At 37.8% G+C, this 23,130-nt stretch overlaps 1 protein-coding gene across 1 annotated transcript; it reads left to right on the top strand.

Annotated features, from left to right (window-relative positions):
- The first annotated feature begins 3,433 nt into the window (after window positions 1–3,433).
- Window positions 3,434–4,255, top strand: LOC112089281. Its single transcript, XM_024160350.1, has one exon. It carries the CDS (start codon window positions 3,434–3,436, stop codon window positions 4,253–4,255), a length of 822 nt encoding a protein of 273 aa, XP_024016118.1.
- The last annotated feature ends 18,875 nt before the right edge of the window (window positions 4,256–23,130 follow it).

A 23,130-nucleotide genomic window follows, 5' to 3' on the forward strand; every position in this document is an offset into this window, starting at 1 on the left:
CCATCTAAACTTTCAAGAAAAATTTATCTAGTTGATTGTGGATTTTTAAATTGACTTAATTTTTTTGCTCCATTTCGTGGTCTTCGCTATCATATACAAGAGTGGACTGGTGAAATATGTGATCTTAACACTGCAGCTGAGTTATTCAATCTTCGCCATACTAGATTGAGAAATGTGATTGAAAGAATCTTTGGAAATTTTAAATCTTGATTCGCATTTTTTAAACCTACACCTCCTTTTTTTTTTACAAGAAACAAGCTGAATTAGCATTAGCATATATAGCATTGCATAAATTTATTCGTAAAAAAATGCCGCTCAGGTTTTGAAGAATTTCCCAGTTTAAAAAAAAAAATACAGAATAATACCGATCAAGCTGATAGATGCGTTTCTCGAGACACTAGAGCAAGACAGAGAAATTGAAAATATTTTTTTCAAAAAGCTATGGTTGAAGATATGTGGAGAGATACTACAGGTTTAGAAACTCTTTACATATTATTATGCATTTTATAAATTTGCTACAACTGATTTGTAGCTGCAGTTGTTTTTTTTTCAGTTTTGTTTTCAATTTATGGAAATTTAATACAATTTTAATTTCTAATAAAATAAATATATCTTTTTACACAAATAACCAAATTCAAAAATTTATAGATTTTAGAAAACTTAGAATGATAGTCTATCAAAATTCCATTGCATTCTTTGGAGAAATAATTTATTTCTCTCTCAGAAATATTGTATACTAGCAAATCTATCCAAACTTTTGATATCGTCTTACCTCCCCCACAAATAAATGTTCAAAATGTATTTCTCCACTGAATAAAAGTTGAAAACTTTGTTCACCAAATAAAATATCGAAACCAGATTGCACCTAAACCACAATTAATTTTGGGTTGCTGTATACCAATTTAACTTTGACCAAATAAACTTAAAATAAAACCCAAAACTAATCCCAATTTCAATCCAAAACTAAACCGACACTCCTTCTTCTTCCTGCCCTATTGGTTTCTGGGTTGTTTTGAAAATAAGGACGTTTTTAAGTTTTTATTTGAGAAAAGGGTAGTTTTATGTTTTAATTAGTCAGGGTAGGGACATACTTTCATAATGCCAAACTTACCCTTGTTTCTGAGAGAGAGAGAGAGAGAAGTCTGTCCCTTAGAGAGAGATAGACGCAGAAAATACCGTAGGTCCCATGAGTAGTCTGTGTCCGCGCGCGTAACAGCCGGGAAGAGAGCACTCACGCGCGTGATTGGGTCGTTTTTTGGGCTGGATTTCGAATTTTGGAATGAAATTTCCAAAACCCACCTTACTGGGCCTCGGTTATGGGCCGGAAACTACCCAACTCATTAGACTCAAAACTACCCTTCCCATTCTCTTTTTATTTTTGGCGGGAAAAATTGTGGTTAATTAGAGATAATGGAGATAAATTGGTTAAAATAAGAAACAAAGTACCCTAACCAAATTAGAAACCCTAATTTTCCTTTCCAGAAGATGTTAAAATTGAAGGGAAAATTATGCGATGATCAAGAGGACAACAACCACGGTTAGTTACTTAATCCTATTATTGTACACCCATAGATTTGTCATTGTTATTTTCGAATTTTTTCGTTCTAGTGTTCGCTATTTGCCAGTAGTTTTTTAGATATGGTGTTCGCGATTTGCAGTGGATGCGTTCATTCTTGTTATGGCGGGAACGTGGATAAGGTACTATACAGGAGATTGGGATTTCAAAATGGACATATCTCGTCGTGGAAGGTGCATAAATTGCAAAGATGTGTCTGGACCAGATGATTTGAGAAAACTGATTGCGCATGAGTTCGGATTAGACCCGAGAGTTCTATCGGTGGAGATTTCCTACTGGTTTGATGATGTTCTTGCTGAGCTTAATGGTGATGGGAGTTGTCCATGTGTGATAGTTACTCCTCGAGAGTACAAATTCTTCCTTTCGCTGCATAAGTCTGACAAGTCTGTGAATTTATTTGTCACATTCAAGGAGTCAGTAAATGGTAAAATGGTGAGATTGAAACGGAAGGAAAGTCTTGAAGTTCAAATTGCTAGGGAACGGCGAAAGTCTGTAGGGCCAACAAACTTCATAGCCTCTTCTTTGGCAGAGTCTAGTCAACCCGATGATGAAGCAGATGATGAAGATATCGATGATTGCTTGCTGATAACACATCCCGAGAAAGTAGAGGCAGAGGCCGCTATGAACACCTCCAAAGGTGTACAACCTGAAGCTGTCTCTGTAATCCATCCTTCGTTGGGATTAAAAATGTCCCAGGAATCAGAGAAAGTAGAGGCTAAGGCCAGCACTAACACCTTCGTTAATGTAAAACCTGATGTTCCAAGTCACGCTGTCTCTGTTGACCACCCTGAGTTGGAATTAAAAATGTCCCAGGAATCAGACAAGGCAAGAGATTCGGAAGAGAAGGAAGCTGATGATGTTGACGATGACGCATACGGCTCTGATGATGATTATGATCCGGATTATGATTTGACTGGTGGAATGATTACGTACTAGCAGATGGTAAGGGTTTCCATTCTAAACCTGGATTTGATGAGGATAAGGATGACTCAGGTAGTTCAGGGGGTTGTGGAAGTAGTCGCGGAAGTGAGCCGAGTGATTCAAACCATATGGACTACTCCATTGTCTTAACGGAAGAAAGAGGACTGTATGTGAGAAGGTTCTGGCTCCCCATGGAGATGATGATGATTTTGTGCAGACTCCGACAGGTGATGTCGTTTGGGGGCGTCAGAATGGCGGTGCAGAGCTGAAGAAAGCGATTAAACGTACTGAACTATATGGATTTCCGGATGTGGCACCAGTCTCTGATGATATGGGAGGGGATTTCGATGAACTTGATTTGTCAAATGAAGATGGAGAGATATGGGTTGGGAAAAAGTTCAGGAACAAGGAACACTTTAAAATCACGTTGGCCATCAATGCGCTGAAGAATGTAGTGACGTTCGAATTCAAAAAGCATGCGAAGAAGTACACAGTCGCCAAATGTCCAGCAAAGATATGTAATTGGAGGGTGTTGGGGTGTCAAGTTGGCGACTCTGCGTTGTATGAGGTGAGGAAGACGTGCTTGAAGCATACATGCCACCCAGATACAAGAAAGAAAATTTCTAAGCATGCTACTTCTAAAGTCATGGCGGCTCTGCAGAAGTCTAAGTACGAGAATGCAATAGTTGGTCCACGTGCGAGTGAGCTACCTGCGATTGTTCTCTCCGAATATAATATTACAGCCACGTACTGGAAATGCTGGAAAGCTAAGGAGCTGGCTATATACTCTGCTCACGGAACAGAGGAGACTTCTTTCAAATTATTACCGATTTACCTCCATGTGCTCAAGTATGCTAACCCGGCACTATAACGCATTTGTCAACCGAGAGAGATGAAAAAGATCGAAAATGTATGACCAGGTTTTAGTCCGTATTTATGGCATTGGTTGCGTGTATATCTGGATGGAAACATTTGAAACAAGTAGTTGTTGTTGATGGGACTCACCTGACTGGTAAGTATAAGTGTTGTCTATTAACGGCCAGTGGACAAGATTCTAATTACCAGGTTTTTCCAATAGCGTTCGCCGTTGTCGATGCAGAGTCTGACCAGACATGGAGGTGGTTCTTTGAGAAGTTGGTAGACATTATTCCAGATTCCTCTGATCTTACTATTATCTCAGATAGGCACGGTGGAATTGCCAAAGCTAAAAAGAAAAGGTATCCACAGTCACACCACGGTGCATGTCTTGCCCATATCCAGAGAAATGTTCACGGTAAATACAAAGGTTCCGGTCAGAAAGGGTTGGTCGGAAAGGCTGGAGAAGCGTTCACAGTTTCTAATTTCAAGAAACTATACGCAAGGCTGAAGGATGTTGATTATCGTTGTTGGGAGTACATGGAAAAAATCCCTCTTGCGCTGTGGACTAGATCACACTTTTCTGGTCAGAGGTATAATATGACCTCCAGTAACATTGCGGAGTCTCTGAACAATGCACTATTCGCAGCAAGAGACAGTCCAATCGTTGCAATGCTAGAATTTATCAGGCGAATGTTAAGTAGGTGGCTTGAATGCAGAAGAGAGAAAATTCAAAAGATGGATGGTGACATTCCAGAAGAAGTTGACAAGTTAATGAACCTGCAGCTTGAAAAATCTGCTGCACTATCGGTTCAAGGCATTTCTTTGTGGGAGGTTGAAGTGAGTTCTGAGTTCGGTGTACGGCGGCATGTTGATCTCCTAAAAAAACATGCTCATGTCTAGAGTTTCAGACATTGAAATACCCTTGCCGACATGCAATGGCCGCGGCTAGGCTTCGCCAAGTGGAGTACAGCAGTTTGGTTGATCCAATTCTTAAGAAATCAATTTGGAGTGCAACAGTTTGTGGCAAAATCCCACTAGTGCCCGACCCTGACGACATTCATATCCCAGCAGAGGTGCGTGACCTGAATATTATGCCACCTAAGTCAAAACGTCAATCAGGAAGGCCTACGACGAAGAGAAAACTTTCAGCAGGAGAGTATCCTCAGGTTAGTGTACACTAAACAATTATTTTTCCCCAGTCATACTGATTACTGATTACTGATATACGCTGTTGCAAGTTGCAAAAAAAAAGAAGCCAAACAAATGTTCGAGATGTGGAAATCCCGGCCATAACCGGGCAAAATGCAAGGAACCATTGGGTTGACCGGGTGTGGCTTTTGTGTGTCTTTTGTTGTGTTTAGGAAAGAGCGAGCCACATTGTTTTTTGTGTGTCTCTTGTTGGTTTTTTTTTGTGGGGATCTCGCTTTGTTTTTCGGTTTTGTTTCTTGTGTAAACTATGTTTCCCTATATTTAAACTTAGCAAGGCATGAACTAAGTTATATTTGTTATAAAATTTATGATGTTTACTGGACATGTGTACACCTGTGACGGTGGACATAGTTTGTGTACACTGTGATGGTGGACAACATGAATCAGTTTACATTATATGGTGTATGCGCATTATGGCTTATGGCGTATGCGCATTATGGCTTATGTCTAAGTTTATAGTATATGGTGTACGCATATAAATATAGGGTGTATGCACATTCTGGCTTATGTTTAGTGGACAAGGTGTACACAGTTTCTGTACACCTGTGATGGTGGACATAGTTTGTGTACACTGTGATGGTGGACAACATAAATCAGTTTACATTATATGGTGTATGTGCATTATGGCTTATGTATAAGTTTACATTTATATGGTGTACGCATAAAAATTTAGGTGTATGCACATTATGGCTTATGTTTAAGGTTTAGGGTTTAGGGCTTAGGGTTTACGATGTAGGGTTTAGGGTTTATCTTATTAAGGGGATCAAAATAATTATCAAAGACATGGTTCTGGATCAAAATAATTATCAAAGACATGGTTCTATAGCAGAGAAAGAAAACATTATCTAGAAAACGGACAATGATCGTGTCTTTGAAATGAAATTGTAGGACAGGACAGCACAAATAAACGGTTTTTTTCAAAAATTAAGTCATTACGTTTTTGAAAACCGCAATAATGGAAAACAGTGTATGAGGAATAAACGCGACCCAAAAAATCAAATAGGAAACGACAAAAACTAATTAAGTACCTTTTTAGAAACCCGTTCCACCGTTTGACCGACTCGTTTTGCTCTCTTTACTTTAAAATGTTTTTCCTGTCGTCCTCTATAAAAATTGTCCCCTGCCTTCTTGAGTGAAACAAGTTTCCGGAGACAGAAAAGTTAATTACAGCAAAAGTTAATTACACATAAAATTAATAGTTACTTTCTAAAAACGTACTCTGCCAAAGTGATCTCATTGCAATTGAAGGAAGTGGAGAGGAAAAACAGTCCATGTTTCAGTACAGGTATTTGATGGTTCTTTTGAAAATAGGGGAGTTTTTTAGTTTTAGTTTTTGAGGATCGGTCTTTTACATCGTCTACCTAATTAGTGTTTTGCTGATTTCATTAGGACCCGTGGGTGAGGACTTGTATCACTGGGAAGCTATCATAACGGGGCCTAAAGGTTCACCCTATGAGAATGGTGTTTTCAAACTAGACATTCACTTTCCGCTTGATTACCTTTTCGCGCCACCGAGGGTAAGGAATGAAGCATATGATTGCTCTCTCAAATTGCTGTATTTTTAGGGTTTGGGATTTAGTCAATAAAGATTTCAATTACTAATAACTCTATTTTTTCAGGTGATGTTCAAAACAAAAGTGTATCACCCAAACGTTAATACTTAAGATGTTGAACCCAACTCACTTCAAGACCAACAACAGCATCAATGATGTATTTTTACTTATGAAAGAAATAAATCGTTATTGTCTTTTGCTTAATAATCTTAATTTCGATTAAAACAGGGCTTAACTGTGTATACATGTCTATGTAATCAGGTACTCACAGAAATACACCAAATGTTAACTGCCCCCCAAATAAGTGAAGGACACTTTTTTGTTGAAGAAATTGCTAGGATTTACGTGGAAGACAGGGCTGCTTTTGAAACCACTGCACTTGCATGGACGGTGGAGCACGCCGGAGGAGCATGAAGTCGTGAATTGTTCTATTAATTTTGTTTGTTGAATTGTGTTATTTCTTTTGCAAAAAATAAGACCACTATTTTGTGAGCGTGTTTTTCATGCGAAGTTTATGACTTTATATTAAATTTTTTTATATCAATTTATGCTTTTTATGTTTAGGATTTCATATAGGATTTTATATCCGATATTTAACATAAGTCATCGATTATTAATTCAAAGATTGTTCATTACATACTAAAAATGAAATATAGGTGTACACTTCATATAGTCTACACATACTCGTGTACACTTGAGAAGATGTACACCATAAACTTATTTTTAAAGCATTTCGCAGATACGCCTAGCACACCAATATATAAAGCAACCATTGCAAAGTACTCGGATCTCAGGTTCGAAATGATCAAATGCACAATCAGGCAGCTTGATGACATCGTCGTTTGGATATGAAAATGAGTTTGAGTACGTATCCATGTATGCAGTTCCGTAATATGAAATCTCAAGAATTAACTCCTCACCTAATTGTCGCACGCGCTCTGACTGTAGACTTCCGTGATGCGTTGCCAACAGTTGCAATGTTTGGCTTGCGGAACAAGGGTCACCCAAGCAAACGCTGAACATGGTCGACGCCAGGGTCGAGAGAGCATCGGTGGGAACATTTGGTTCCAGCATGGTCCTACTTGCAATGAGATCTGCGCCTCTGGTTGCAAGTCTCAGGGCTTCCCAGTATCTTGCCTCAGGGTTTCCACTCGCCAAACATTTCAGAAAGAATGGGCGTCTTTCCTTTATATATCTATCCACCCTGTCTACAGCGAATCAAATTTATTTTTCACCACAGTTAAACATCAATGCACTACTTAGACGATGATGTTTTAGGGTTAATAGTAAAGAAACTAGCTGAGGATGACTCCTATCATCTTGTCCCCATTATTCGCGCAGGAAAACGTGGAAGAGCCATCGCGTTTACCGACGACGTGTTACGGTCTGCAGACATCTCTCGATTGGTTGAGTCACCAATCGACGTATCCCCTAACAACCCTTACCGCCCATTCTTTGAGCGTTGTCTTTGCGCCTACAATTCACGAGCTATTTATTTCAAAGCCATTAGAGTTGCCGTGCGTGAGCGAAGATTGTATTCAGCGATTAGGATGCTTAACCGACTTGTCCCATGTGATAAACATGCTACTTTCGCATGTGCCATGTTTGAAATTTGCGTCGTACGTCCACGAAGGGCTAAAAAACTCCTCATGTATGTATGCACTCTACACGTCCCTTATGCGGCTAATGAAATGAAGCTGTTAGTATACCAAATCTTCTCCGAAATAGATAATGTCGTTTGTATACCAAATCTTCTCCGAAAAATCCCACAAAAGAGATAATGTCGTTTGTATATTCAAAATATATAATATGTGATAAATGTCTTTAACATTCAGGTGTACAAATTTAGGTGTACATATTGAGTCCAGATTGAAGTGTTCTTTATTTTCTAGTTATTAGGCGTACATAGAGAGGTAAACTGAGACTTTAAAGATAAAAGAGATAATGCTTCTCGAAAAACTGCCACAACCACTCACCGAAATTAATTAAAGTCAACACAATTAAAGTATACATAGATAGAAACCAAAACAAAGTATACATACATACATAGAAGATATAAGAGATAATGCTAAACAAAAGATTAAATCATAAAGTACGTGTACAGATCCTAAACAAAAGATTAAATCATAAAGTACGAAATATGGAATCTAATCGATTACATAACCTAAAAAAAACATATTCGCGATGCTAATCAATTCGATGAATTCTGAAATAACAGCAACGCTGAGGTGTACACAACGAAGGTGTACACACCGAGGTGTACACACCGAAACTGGTTGAGTTTCACCAATTAGTCACCATTTTCCCATTGACGGCCCAGACCTCACTACATACCAAACAAATACGAAGAACTTTTGCGTTTTTGCTGTGCCCAGAAACACGACGTGCACATGCTTGGCCCCTTTAACAATTCGTCATGCCAATCAAGTTGAGCATTGGCAACACCACAGCGACAAGACCAAAGTGTCCCAAACTGAGCATTAGTTTCAAATCTCCTCTTCAAGAATTCTTCAGGCAAATTATTGACATAGCCACGCTCACATCCATCAATAATTTTCCGAAATAATTCTGATCATTGCCCATCTGCCTAGTTTTGAAAGATACTCTAAACCCACGGGGTCTTCGACCACTGCTTTCATGTACATGCCATACATGTAAATACCTGTTTTGTATCCCATATCTGCAGATTCCTTGATGAGTTTTATGCCACAATTGTCTCCACAGCAGAAGTAGTCTTGCATCCCCTTCATGAACAGCAAACCCGGATTGCGTGCGTCATACATCCTCCTCAACAAGTTGGGAAATTCCCAACTTGCGATAAAAGGCATATCGAAATCTTCGGGAATAGGCATCTCCAATTCCACGGGATCAACCAATGCTAGAAAATTATTGGTTAAAATGCAGGCCTGGAACCGTTTGCAAACTTGCTTTAGTGTGAAAATTTGTTGGACGGAGTTGCAACTGTATGCGAGAACCTTCTCCAATAGATCGTCGGATAGCGACATCAGAGGGGATCGACAATCACGGATGTCTGCATCACATCGCCCTCTCTTTGGTGCCATAGTTAATTTGTGAGGTTGATTTGTGAAGAAACGGTTGTTTATGGAGATGGAATAACTGCGGTTTAGGATTTGTGAGGATAACGGTTGTTTATGTTGCATATATATAATTATTAAAAAATCCTACTAACTGAGTGTATACATTAAATGCGGTTACCGTTAAGATTGTAAATGAGTTTGTAATTTGGTGGCTAAACCAAAATTTTCTTGTTGTACACCCATTTGATGTACACCTAAATGCATATTGGTGTACATATACCAAATTAAGCCGGGAACAAAGTATTCACACACCAATTAATAAATACTAAAGTAAAGTAAAGTATAAACAAATTTTTCTTGATGTACACCCATTTTATGCATTTGATGTACAACTAAATGCATATTGGTGTACGGATACCAAATTATTCCCGGAACTACGAATTGACACACCAATTAATAAATACTAAAGTAAACTAAAGTATAAGCATATAAATTATCAAATAAACCCAACATCCTAAACATTAGCAAACACATAATCCAACAAATACACCTTTCATAAATTGTCAAGTTCAACATTAAACTTCACCATTCGTCCTAAGCGTTGGCAACAGCCGGATTCCCAACAAACTCTTCGTATGAGTCCATGGCGTATTTCTCCCTTAACCTGTCAACGTCATTGTCCGTTATCAAACCCATATCCTCCACTCCAAGCCCTGCAGCATGCATCTCTAAGAATTTGGCCGCACAAGGGCCACAGTCACCTGATCTCGCGTTCTGATATATGCCTTCCAAACGACTCCATGTGTAAGGGGTGGTGCGTAGGCCTTCCGTTAATTAGCTATCCAAATAACGCTTCAATATAAATGGCATACTTTGACACACGGGCGCCATATACTCCTCCACAGCCGCTTCATCATTATGACTGATGAATGAGTCCAAAATCTTTATGTTGCCCATTTTAAAGTCAATTACAAGGCCCACCCAATGCTCAGACCCCCAGTTCATCGGGACGTAGACAACATCCACAAACCGTAGAAACATTTGTTTCTGACGCTGATTAGCCCACTTTGCAGGTTTTCCCAATACAATGCCCTGAATGGTTTTCCCCTAGTCATACTGATTTTTGTCTCCAGATATGAAATCGTTGTAGTAGTTGCCGATGATGGATATGAACAATGTGTCTACAAATGCTACCCTGTCTTTCAAGTATATTTCACCTCTACATCTCCAAAGCATGGCCATTATGACTTGCATGTGCTGACGAATAACAAAAAATAAATAACAGATAATACAGATAATTAAAGATTCAGTAGGTACTAACTATATATTTACCATCGTGTTAACCCACTCAGTAGGCTTTGCAATTTGTAGGAAGAATTGATTGTTCACAGTATGACCAGTGACAATGCAAAAGTCGCTGTAATGAGAACAATTGGTAATTGATAACAATGAAAGTTTAAGGATAAATTGCTTTGCATACGATCTTACATGTTTCTTTCACGCGATAATAACTCCTAGAATGCCTTGAACTGGTCTTGTTCCACTGTTTCGAGTGGTTTGTATGCAGCTTTCGATCTGGATACAAATAGAGCTTTCACCTTTGAATCTGCGGTGTAAATATCTCAAATCTTGTTCGACCGTACGCGTGCGCGTTTTCCTCTACCTCTTCCTCCTCTTCATGTTCCTGTACCTCTTCCTCCTCTTCCCGTTCCTCTACTTTTTCTCTTTACACCAGACGATCCCTCAACTTCTTGTGGGGGTTTTGGAGTAAAAGGGGTCTTCTGCGAAGCATCACTTGCATCCTTAGGCGCAGTATGGTAATCTTTCCCCGCATTTGAGTCCTCCTCATTAGCCACAGCCTACAAACCACCGTAACAATAAAGCGTATAACATATCATTCGTATACCTAGCGTATACGTAAAGAGTACTGTATACACATGCATATCATATGAACAAGTTTAATGTCTGACCTGTGCATCCTGTGCATCTGTCTGCGCTTCATTTTTCTTATATGCGTAGCTCAATGGGTGAGCAGTCTGAGGTTTGTAGACTACTAAGGTGCCTGACACCAAATTTTTTTGACCACCATCCACCTGAATAAGTCAGAAAAAATAGCATAGTACACACCCGTTATGAAACTTAATAGAGTCAGCTGCTGACTAAACAATTAGCTTACCTCGTTGAGGCCAGAAGGTGGATCTTCATCCGGATTGACGAAGTAAGGAGGTGGACGAGTTGTTCCTGAATTGGTTTGTTCAGGTTCAGGGGTCTTCGTCGAAGCTTCAGGAGTCTTCAAGTATGCATGGTCCCTGGGAGAATAATGGTCCCCGCCGTAGTAAGTAGAGGTCCCTTCTTCATCATCTCTTTCTTTCTGGTGTACACCATCTTGGGGGTGTACACCATCATCATGGCGTACGCTAGACTGTGCACCATCATCACCTCCTTCTTCACCTCCATCTTTGGCTTCGTCTTCATCTTCATCCGGTTTTTGACCACCTTTTTTTGGATTCTGTCCTTCGTCATCCTGTTCCCCATCTTCTTTTGACTGGTGTACATCGTCATCTTCTTCGTCTTGTTGGTATACGCCCAATCTCTTATCCAACTCTGTCTTAATCTTACGAAGGATAAATTCATTCTGACTTACTATCCATCTTTTAAGATCTTCAACCTGTCCACTTTCAGGGGTTTCATCTTCCGATAGATTAGAAGAGTTATTGCCCCTGCCTCTTTTCCTCTGCATCTTACGTTTTTCAGTTTGATGAGTTTCAGTTTCTTCTTCGGTTGGGTGGATGGCTCAGGTTCCTGTTCATTGGTAACCTCGTCCTCTGCATCACTAAGATCCACGATAGGTGCCGGTGTCACTGCAAAATCCGAAGGTGTGAATTTGTACCCCTCGGCCAGGAGTTCCTGCATGAATGCAACTTCGGCATCCTCTACCTCATCTCCCCAACGCAATCCATTCTGTTGGTCATTGTCACCATCATCCACTACCATCTGTTTCACAGACAACTAAGACAAAAAAACAATTGCAAAATTACCAACCAAAATCACAGAGTACTTATCTTATAAGACAAGTACTACAAAATAAGACTACAAATAGTACTAAATATAATACTACAAATAATTTACGAGAGGGTCGGATTCCACGGCAAGTATGTCCCCAAGATGCAATAGTGTGATAACGTTTTGACAACCTTCGGGATCTTCAACGATAGTCTTCAAGTTATCAGGTTGGGGAATTTTGGAAACCAATATTGGTATAGATTGGAGGGCCATGAGTTGTAGTGATAGAGGGAATCCATAGCATGCACTGGTTTTCTGTTTAAGTTGACGACGCAATCGTGTTAAAGGATTCTCCCTTTTCTCGGCATCCGTGATTGCCTTCGGAGCTTGAAAACGAGATACTGTTTTGTTAAAGGATACCCTCCCCCATGGATACAGCATGAACCTATCCAAGTCAGTCAACATCTCAACGTATTTCTCGGTGAGGGCCAGATTTTAGCTATTGCAAAACAGAACACCGTCGACAAGAACGATTAGGGCCAATGGAAGCTGTTTCCATCGGGGTAGATCCGGGTCCTTAAGCATTTCAAGCACATCAAACACGTTCATAGCGGTCACTCTTCCGAACAGGTCTTTCCAGATTCCTGTCTTTCCGACATCTTCTTCTTCTTCTGTGCTATCAGGTTCGGGATTGCAATTCAATCCAGTGATTTCCTTAAACTCCTGTATCGAATATCTCAGAGGCTGTCCACCAAAGAGGAACCAAATCTCGTGTTTCTTCGTGGTCACAAGTTGTCGTGATAGAAGGGCATGGACTAGTTTGGCGCTGTTGCAACATCTTGCAACAGGTAGATGGAATGACTTCCCAAACTGGGAATGAAGTAGCTTCTCAAGATCTTCAGTACCCTTAAAGCCTCGACAAGGAGGCCGATGACATTGGCCTTTGAATATGTGTTCAACCGAGCACCAACGGGGTAGCAACCATCGCCGAGGACCCTTTTTGGTAGTTTTTCCGAAAAGTTATTTGAAGCTTCTCCATCTTCCATGCCTGTATTTGAAGCTTCTCCGTCTTCCATTCTTGTATTTGAACCAAAACAACAATTCCGAAATGCAGGAAAGATATAATATTCTGGATAAACAGTTAAATGCAAACCAGGGGAAAATTTTGAGGGAAAGGAGTTCGAAGGAGTTCGAAAGAGAGAACAGAGATCTGGAAAAACTACCCTATTCGTATGCTCTCATATATAAACTTCTGTAACTGTTTCTAGATGATATAAGAGTAATCCAACCGTTTGAATTCAATATATAGACATAAGTACTAGAGTTCATAACCGCTAATACATAAATCAGGCCAATCAGGCGCCCCGTTTCAATCTAAATTTGAGTTACACACCGCCAGTACAGTTCAGACAAAGTCGAAGTTCATAAAAGTAACTTACTTTTAGAATTCTGAGCAGACCATTCTAGAAGAAGAGGAGCGAATTATACTTTGGAGCTACACCGCCGGCGTGGATTGAGACGACTCGCGTGAATGGGATGTTCAACCCGGTCACTCCGTCGCGGTGGCATGGGCGGTATGGGCGACTGCTCCGTCGGAGCTGTCTTCGAGTTACTCCGGAGCACTCGCCTGGACACCGGAGGCACGGTGTTGTTGCGCCTTAACGATTTTTTTACTCTCCGCGCCATTACAATGGTCAATCGGAGGGCTAATCGGAGATGGATTGCCGGAGATGCTAGATGGACTACGTCCAGATGTGGATCCCAAATTTTATTTTTAATTTAAATGTTGGGGTGTCGATAAATTATACATTTGGTTTTACTTCGGTTTATGATATTGGACTTCGGTTTATAATTTTGTGTAATCGGTTTACCAAATCAGATTTTACCAGAAATTTGTAGTTATTTTACTTTAATAATGGTAATTTTGAAAATAAAAAATTGCCTTAAGGCCCTTGTGGGAAGACAAACAGTAAAAACAGCCTTATCCTTCCTTGATTTTGAAAACATCCTATTCCTCTAATTTAAAACTTAAAAACTACCCATACATCAATTTTCTTTTGTTTTCTTCGTCTCCTTCAACATCTGAATGATCTTGTGGTGGAGCTACTGAGGTTTCTAAGGAAAACATGTCCACTAAATATATTCAATTCAGATTCTGAGGGGCAGATAAATGGTATTTCGTTGGTATTAGTTGAAACCCTGAGACAGCTTGTAATATTCTTTATTTCTATTGATCAATCCATCTTCGTCCATCATAATAATCTTCTGCAAACAAAATATATTTTTTTTGTCAAAAGATCTTTACTTTCCATCTGTGTTGTCAATGTAGAATCAAATCAGTTGTGTTCAAGTTAATATTATATAATTTCAATCAACAATCCTCAGATTTTCAGGGAAAAAGAACACAATTTTTTTAGAAGAGCTTAGGTCTTTTGCAAAAAATTTCCAGGAAAAATAACAAACAAAATTTATTCTTTACCTTTGATATGTGATTCTACTTTAGTTTTTTGATCTCGGAATTTCACAAAGAAACCTGGTTGGGTGTTTGATTTCTTATATTTTAATTTGTTTGTTCGGGAAAATTTTGTTTGTTTTAGAGGATTAATAAACTTGGGAAGAAGTTATTGGAGAGAAGAAGGGTCTGAGAAGAAGAGGATAGTGATTAGCGACAGTGAATAAATTTGTTTGATCGACGTTTTGATCGACACCAAAAACCGTGTCGCTCGATACCACTTACAAAATACGGGGAGATATCGAGTCGTATCAACACGAGGAATTGACACACAGGGTCTGTGTCGAGCGACACTGTTATTGGTGTTGATCGACACCATAAACAGGTAAGTTTTTCCTTAAATCCCACGGGTCAAACTATTTTTCCTAATTCTTTTCACTCGACCCACGAGAATTTTCTCCCAAAAATCGCAGCTTCTTCAATTCTTTACGGATTTGAGTGATTCAATTGCCTAAATTCCTTAGCATTTTGTGCTCTTTTTAATTCTATCATCTAATCTTATGATCTACAAGGTATGAGACTCGGAATCCCGTTTTCAATTTCGTGACCTAAGGTTTGGAATTTTGATTTTGCCTCTTATAACTCGTTTTGATTGTTGATTCCTGCCTAATTAGGTTGTTATAGAGGATTTTCAACATGCCCTATTGATTTCCTAGGCTTGTTAGCAAGTTTTTGAGGATTTGAAATTTGATGACAAAAATTGTTAGAAATTGGCTTTTTTAGATTTTAGAACTGAAATAGAGTGAAATGTTGATGGTTGTGATGCAGGTGATTGCTGCTGCTGATGACTACCCCTTAAATTTGGCCCTGTTTGTTAGTTCATTTAACATTTGTATCTAGATGATCCATTTAAATGATTCATCTAGATGAATCATCTGAATGATGCAAATAACAAATGAACAAACGAATATTTAAATGAGCAAATGACAAATGAGCAATGAACCTTTATTTGTTTGATCATTTTAATCTGAAGATATATATCTTCATTTTTATGTTTCAATAACAAAATTATTAAAGTATTTATTTAATCTAATTATAAGTTTATAAATCTAATCGAATCTTAAATATATTAAATTTACATTTTTACATTTTTGACAAAATTAAAATTTTGTTTTGTATAGAAAACATAATATTTGTTTATGGTAAAAAACGGAATTTTACGCTTTGGGCGAGAAAATGAGATTTTACGTTGACGGAAAACAAAATTTTACGTTATTTACGGAAAAAAAAATTTTATGCTTTTTGACAGAAAAATGAAATTTTACGCTTTTTGATGGTAAAACGAAATTTTAAGTTTTTAACAAGAAAACATGATTTTACGTTTTGACGGAAAAACAAAATTTTATTTTTTGAAGGAAATCACAATTTTACGTTTTTAATGGAAAACGACATTTTACATTTTTAACAGGAAAACGATATTTTACATTTTTTGACGGAAAAACAAGATTTTACATTTCTGACGGGAAAACGAGATGTTATGGTTTTGACGGGAAAACGAGATTTTACGTTTTTTGACGGTAAAACGAGATTTTATATTTTTGACGGGAAAACGAGATTTTACATTTTTTACGGGAAGGAAAGAGATGCATCATTTACTTGTTTTCTTATTCCTTTAGATACACCTCAAATATCCTATAAAAATCAGAAAATTGGGACTCTTTTTACTAAAAGTCATATTTTGATCCAAATTGGCATGATAATGACAAGGGGGCGTTGTGAGACTAGAAACAGGAGGTAGAGAGTCCTAAATGTGGAAGGAGATGCATCATTTACTTGTTTTCTTATTCTTTTAGATACACCTCAAATCTCCTATGAAAATCAGAAAATCGGGACTCTTTTTACCTAAAAGTCATATTCTGATCCAAATTTGCATGATAATGACAAGGGGCGTTGTGAGACTAGAAACAGGACGAGATTTTATATTTTTGACGGAAAACGAGATTTTACGTTTTTTTAATAGTAAAACAAGATTTTCTGTTTTTTACGGGAAAGCGAGATTTTATGTTTTTTTACGGAAAAACAGGAAGGTTTTTGACGGAAAAACGAGATTTTACGTTTTTGACGGGAAAATGAGATTTTACATTTTTGACGGGAAAATGAGATTTTACGTTTGTGACAGAAAAACGAGATTTTACGTTTTTGATGGGAAAATGAGATTTTACAGAAAAAAATAACGTTTTTGTTGGAAAATAAGATTTCATGGGAAAATGAAATTTTATGTTTTTGACGGGAAAATAAATTTTTATGTTTTTGACGGAAAAACGAGATTTTACGTTTTTAATGGAAAACGAGACTTTTTGGACTGAATCATGTTATCCAGATACCTCAAATTGAATAAGTCATCCATATGATCTATCTAAATGAGTTGATTAATGTAATTAAACGAACATCATTTGACTGCTTCATCTGGATGGATCATCCAGATGAACAAACAAACAGGCCCAAAGGGCACAAAATTGTAATTGTAAAATCGAGGTCATCGTGGCTTAACCCACTTAGCACTTTTCAGATGTTCCTCGTTCATCAGAGAATGTGTAGTGACGACCGTGTTGTTCGCTGTGCTGATCCGGATGTACTGGAAGATAGGAGTCACAAGGCTCCTAACTATCTCAATTTTTTTACCGGTACTGGAGAATGGTTTGATCTTCAAAGAGACCAAATGGTGCGCAAATACAGCTTGCAGGTTGACCTCTCCCTCAAGCTCAGGCCACTTGAAATGCTGGTCCTTGATGATATCCCCAACAGCAAAGTAAAGCAGAATGAGCTCGGAGAGCCTCATCTTCCGTGGCTCCATCTTACACAGAATGATATTTCCCAGAATTCGAATGAGATATCGCTAGACCGGATAGTGCACGTCTGTCTGAGTAGACATCTTGGATTCATAACGCCAATTCTCCAAATGGGACCAGATAACCTGCACATCATGAAACTATGCTAGAAGCGCAACTCGCTTATACCCTTTCTTAAACCCATAGATAGCGCAGAGATCTCGAAGTGGCAGCCGGTATGGCACCCCTCGAATCAGAAAAGTCAGAGTGCCTTCCTGCGCGTTCTTCTCAATTTCATTTCTGTAGTACACGCGAGCTGTCTCTAGGAACTGTCGTACCAAGTCAGGGATCAGATCATACTGCTATGTAGCCATAGTACCCAACCCAATCTTTCCCATCAATTTCAGAATCTCCTGGTCGATACCCAATCTCTGCATAATACATAGATCTATAAACCGGGTGGGTCTCACATCAACACTTAACCACTCTCGGTCTCCTCCTTAGGAGTACCATCCTAATATGTCCCAGAAGCTACCTTTTTGTCCTCTCTCTTAGGCCAAGGGGACCTACACTGCACATTTAGAATCTAAGGGGAGGCAGGAGGGGATGGAGGTGGTGACCGATCTTTTGGTGGGTTAGAGCTCGATGCTCCGTCTGTGCGTTGCCTCTTATGTGAAATCATCTTGAAGATTAGATGATAGAACTAGAAAGAGCACGGAATTCTAATTACCCAGTTGGGAGCACAAAACGTGATATGCTCAACCTTATTCCTTAGAGCTACACTGCAAGAGCACATATATGCTATTATATTATATAGGAGTCGAACCACAGAGACTCGAGATCGCATACTAGACTTTATAGATTTGAATTAAGCTGAGTGAAATCAATGAGAAAAAGCTAGGCTTATAGTATCTCTCACGAAGAGAATGCAAATCAATCAAGATTAATCACAGTTCTTGAACTCAAATCACCAAATTATAATTAACCAACTTTTCCTGCGAGAATTATCTAAGTCTTAATCTTAAAATTCCAATTTTTTTTGTAAATCCTAAAGACTAAATAAGCATTAAGGGGTTGCTTGGCGTAGACTGTGAAGACTATGGAGCCCATTTCACAGTTTTAAAAAAAAAAATTTTGCCAGGCAAACTTTTTTTTTTAATTTTAAAGTCTTAAAAGCTTGACTTTTTTTTTTTTTTTGTAGATTCTAAAAGCTAGTGAAGAAGAGCTTTTACACACAAAAACTAATAAAAATAAATATATTTCATTTTTTTTCTTCTTGCAAATAGTTATTTTACTCATGCTCGGTTCTATCAGATTATCAATCACACTTTCGTTTCAAATCGACTAACCAAAAATCTAAGTTCTAGGTGATCAAACCAGAATTTGCTTTAAGAACAACCTATGGTAATGAACTAATCAGATTATGAATCCTAACAAACCAGTTAATCTAGTATTCAAAGAGATCCTTTATGAAACAATAAACATAATTGAATATATTGAAATAAAGAATAAATGGTATAAGAAACAGAGAAATCTTCTGTCAAATGAACACAGAATCATACTTATCTCGCCAAAATTTATCCACTTGAAGTATGAAAGATAAATCAAAGATGGCCCAACAAGTGGTTGGAAAACCTAATTAAAAGTTAAAACGCGAATGGGGCGTTCTTGCAAATACTACAAACTTCTTGGCCAAAGTGAAAATTCTCCAAAGAGTCGTGTTCTCAACTCTGCATACACGGTGTTGACCGGCACCAATGCTTGATGTCGATCGACACCAAGGCAGTGAATCGGTTTTCTTTGCAGCATGATCCTTGCTTGGCTTCAAAGTGTTCCAAAATCTCCAATTAAGCTCCAAATGTACCTAAACCTGTAAAGACTCAAAAAGACTCCAAAAATAATAGAAAGACTCTATAAACAAGACACATATCATAGTTAAAAATTCATAAAAACTATGATATATCAACTCCCCTAGACTTAGCTTTTGCTTGCCCTCAAGCAAACAAAAAACCAAACAAGAGGAAGAGGTTTGAAAATCACGGACACTCACCTTTTCTTGGAACACTTCAATGACCTTCCAAGTTAGTGTCTCATATATTACTGAACCAATTCCAGATCGAACCAATTCCATATCAAACCACCATGTACATCTCGGCAGATATTCACAGCCTTCCAGACTCCACACATAATTTCACAACATTTTCCATAAAGCCTTCATTTTTGGTCTCACTGATGAGATCAATGCCAAGAACCTTCTAAACTTTTTCCCGTACTATACCATGACAAACCAACTATATAATTCTTGATACTTTTCCCTCTTCCCAGACTTATTCTTTCCTCATTCTCTTCTCTTTTTTTTCTTCTTTCTTTCTTTTCTTATCTATTTAATGGAGTAGGCGAATAATGGGGTCCTAAAAAAATTTCCTATCCAATGCTTCCAACCCTTGTGTGATCATTCCTTTTGGAAGTAAAATAATGAAATCCTTGGAAATTTTTCTAGCCTTTACTCCAAAAAAAAATCTTTTCTTCTTTTCTGCTTTTTTTTAGAATAAGAGAGAGTACCATTCTTTTTTTTTTGTTACACAGGTTCTCATCTGTCAAGTATGAACGAGGAGTCAAGTCATATGAACACCAACCACATCGATGAAGTTAAAAATTAGTTCAGGCTTTAGTGGCTCTGCTGAAAATATGGGCATCTTCTAATTAACTGGTCAGCCTTTGGGTTTTTTATTAGTTTAATCCAAAACTAATTCTGCAACAATGATCACTTAGACGAAAAGTTAGAATAATAAATTGAAAGAATGGTACTCCTCTCCTTTATTCTAAAACAAAAAAAAAAGGAGCAGGATGAAAGGATTAGCTTTGGAGTTAAGGACTAGAAAAATTTCCTAGGATCCCATTATTTTACTCCCAAAAAGAATGATCACACAAAGATTGGAAGGGAGGGGTAGGAAAATATTTTTGGAGAAAAAAAACTTCATATGGAGAATGAGTCTTTAAACTTTGAGCATATCAAATTCTCGACCAGAGATGGAGGATGATGTCTCGAGGTCGTCTAAATTACGATGAAGCACCTTTTTCGCTCTGGAATCTGCTTTATACTCTGCCTTATGGTATTGTCCATGTTTTCACGTCTAGGGGACATGTGGTTTACGGAGGAAACAAATGGCCATGGCATCTAGAAGAAACGTGGCACAAACTTCTTAACCTCATTTACAAGCTTAGAGATCATCATCCGTTGCTTGCAGACTTGCTCTTGAAGGCGTACTCTCTCCTTGTGTTTCTCCGCAATCATAGCATAGAATCAGTTGTCCTTTTGGTTCCTCATTGGTGCTATGATAGGATGAAAAAAGAAAAGGCAATTTATGATAATGGACCCGAGACAAAATGCCTCTGAGGCACTTCTACGGATCGAGATTGACATGCCGCCTTGGCTCTAGCCCAATATAAAAATCGCATCCCCACAATAGGATCTCTCGGTGTAGGAATAAATCACATAACACGAGGATGGTTAATAGAGGAGTTACCTTCACGCAACGGAGGAAATGAATCACATGGTAATACAAGACTCTACTGAATGAAAACTCTAGCTGTTGGGTGAGTTTTCCATTTTTTTTTAAAGGCAAAACTATTAGACTAAATGGAAAACTCACCTGAAATCTAGAATCTTCATACTTTTGGAGCCCTCTGAGTCATTCAGAGTCTATGCCCCCTCCACCTGCACAAATAATAGAAAGTACTTTGTTTTTATGTAAAACTAGGTGTTTGGCCCACACCTTGTGCGGACACAGGAGTTTCAATGTTATAAACCAAAAAACTGAAAAGAATTAAAATAACTATTAAGACATACATAATAAAATAAAGCAAACCCAAAAAATAAACACCATCCAAAATTAAAGACAAAAATGTTTACTAATTAAGTATATTTAACTCAAAACCCAATTGAACTAAGACAAAATCGAATTCTTCGTGTTTACATAATTGTTTTTCATCTTCTTTTTTTTTCCTCTTATTTATCTTTTTTTATCGTCTTTTTCTTATATTTCTTCCATCTTTATCTCTTCTTCTTCTTTCACGTTTTCTTCTTAGTTTTCTTTCATTTTTTAAATTATTTTTTTTCTCTTCTTTATTCTATATGTCTTTTCATCCTTCTTATTCTTTAAATTTTTTTTGTTACATCTTCTTCTTCTTTGCTGTTTTCCACATCTTTTACTCATCTTCTTCCTATTCTACTACTTCTTCTTCTTCTTCATCGCCTTCGTATTCCTCGTTTCTCCAACTTCATATGCTTCTTATTTTCCTTCGTCTTTTATATCAATCCAATACATATACTTGAAAACTTTAACTCTCCCTCTCACCCTTCATGCGTCCCTCCCTATCGTTCTCTCTCTCTCTCTCTCTCTCTCTCTCTCTCTCTCTCTTTCATTCTCTCTCTTCCCCCTCGTCATAAATTGTATATATCATAAGATTTAGATAACTACATTTAAATTAAGAAGTGTTTCAAATACAAAAAATAGGAACACAGAAATTACAAACTAACATAGATTTAATATCATGTATCTATAAGGTTTAACTCTCTCTACCATTTCTCTTTCTCTCTCTCTCTCTATTTTTCTCCCTCACACACTCTCTTTTTCCATCTACATGTCTCTGAAGCATCTACATGTCCCTGAAAGCTTTAACTCAATTTCTCTCTATCTCTCTCTTTATCCAAATTCATTATCCATTTCCCCTTCTTATTCTTCAATATTTTCGTCTTGTCATAATTTTTCTTATTATGATTTTTCTTTTTCTATTTTTTCGGTCTTCTTCTTCGTCTTTTCCTTCTTCTTTATCATCGACGTCAATTTTCTTTTTCCTTATTGTTGGGAAGAATTTAGTCACTTGGGCTTTGGCTCAGTATGATTAAATTCTAGAAACATCTAAGGCGGTCTGCAAAATACGCATCAAGGACTGGCCGCAGAAATCGCATGCAGCGATAACGTTCAGCGAAAAAGAAATATTCGTAATGCAAAAAAAGAGATAAGGATAAAGATGATAATTCCTACACAAAGGAGGAATAGGAAAACCTAAACACGAACCTTATAAATAACGGGGAGGAAGAACCCAACAGAGACATTGAAAGAGTTTACAACAGAGAGAAGTCCCAGCAATTCAAAGCGAGAACCCTAGCAGCAGCGACAACCGTCCTTAACCCTAGACCTCTAAGATCTTGACCGCTCGTTCTCTTTTCTGTTGTAAACGAATCATACTAATAAAAGATCCTCGATTGATTGATCTGTTTTCTCTTTGCGCATTCCGTAGGCTTGTTAAACGAATCACATATTTTACCCCGAACACTTATCTTTTCTTTCCTCTTTTTCATCGTCTACAACTTCTATTTCATTTTTCTCTTCTGATTTATCTTCTTCTTCTTCCTCTTTTGTTTTGTGCTACTCTTCTTCCTATTATTTATCTTTTGGTTTAGTTCTTGTTCGTATTTTTCTTATTCTTTTTTTTATTTGTCTTCTTCTTCAGTCTCCAATTTTAAAGCTTTTGTCTTTTTTTGCCCCAAATTCTTCATCTTATTTTTCATAATTTTCTTCTTTTTCTGCATCATCTTTGACTTGTAATTTTTTTTCTTCATCTTCTTTTTCCTCATATTTCCTTCTTCTTCTTCATCGTCTTTGACTTGTAATTTTCTCTCCTCTTA

This window comes from Eutrema salsugineum, unplaced genomic scaffold (assembly GCF_000478725.1).
Source record: "Eutrema salsugineum unplaced genomic scaffold, Eutsalg1_0 scaffold_12, whole genome shotgun sequence".
Classification (NCBI taxonomy): Eukaryota; Viridiplantae; Streptophyta; class Magnoliopsida; order Brassicales; family Brassicaceae; genus Eutrema; species Eutrema salsugineum.

Excerpts from the sequence above, each read along its gene's own strand:
- LOC112089281 (XM_024160350.1), top strand. The coding sequence starts at position 3,434 with ATGGCATTGGTTGCGTGTATATCTGGATGGAAACATTTGAAACAAGTA.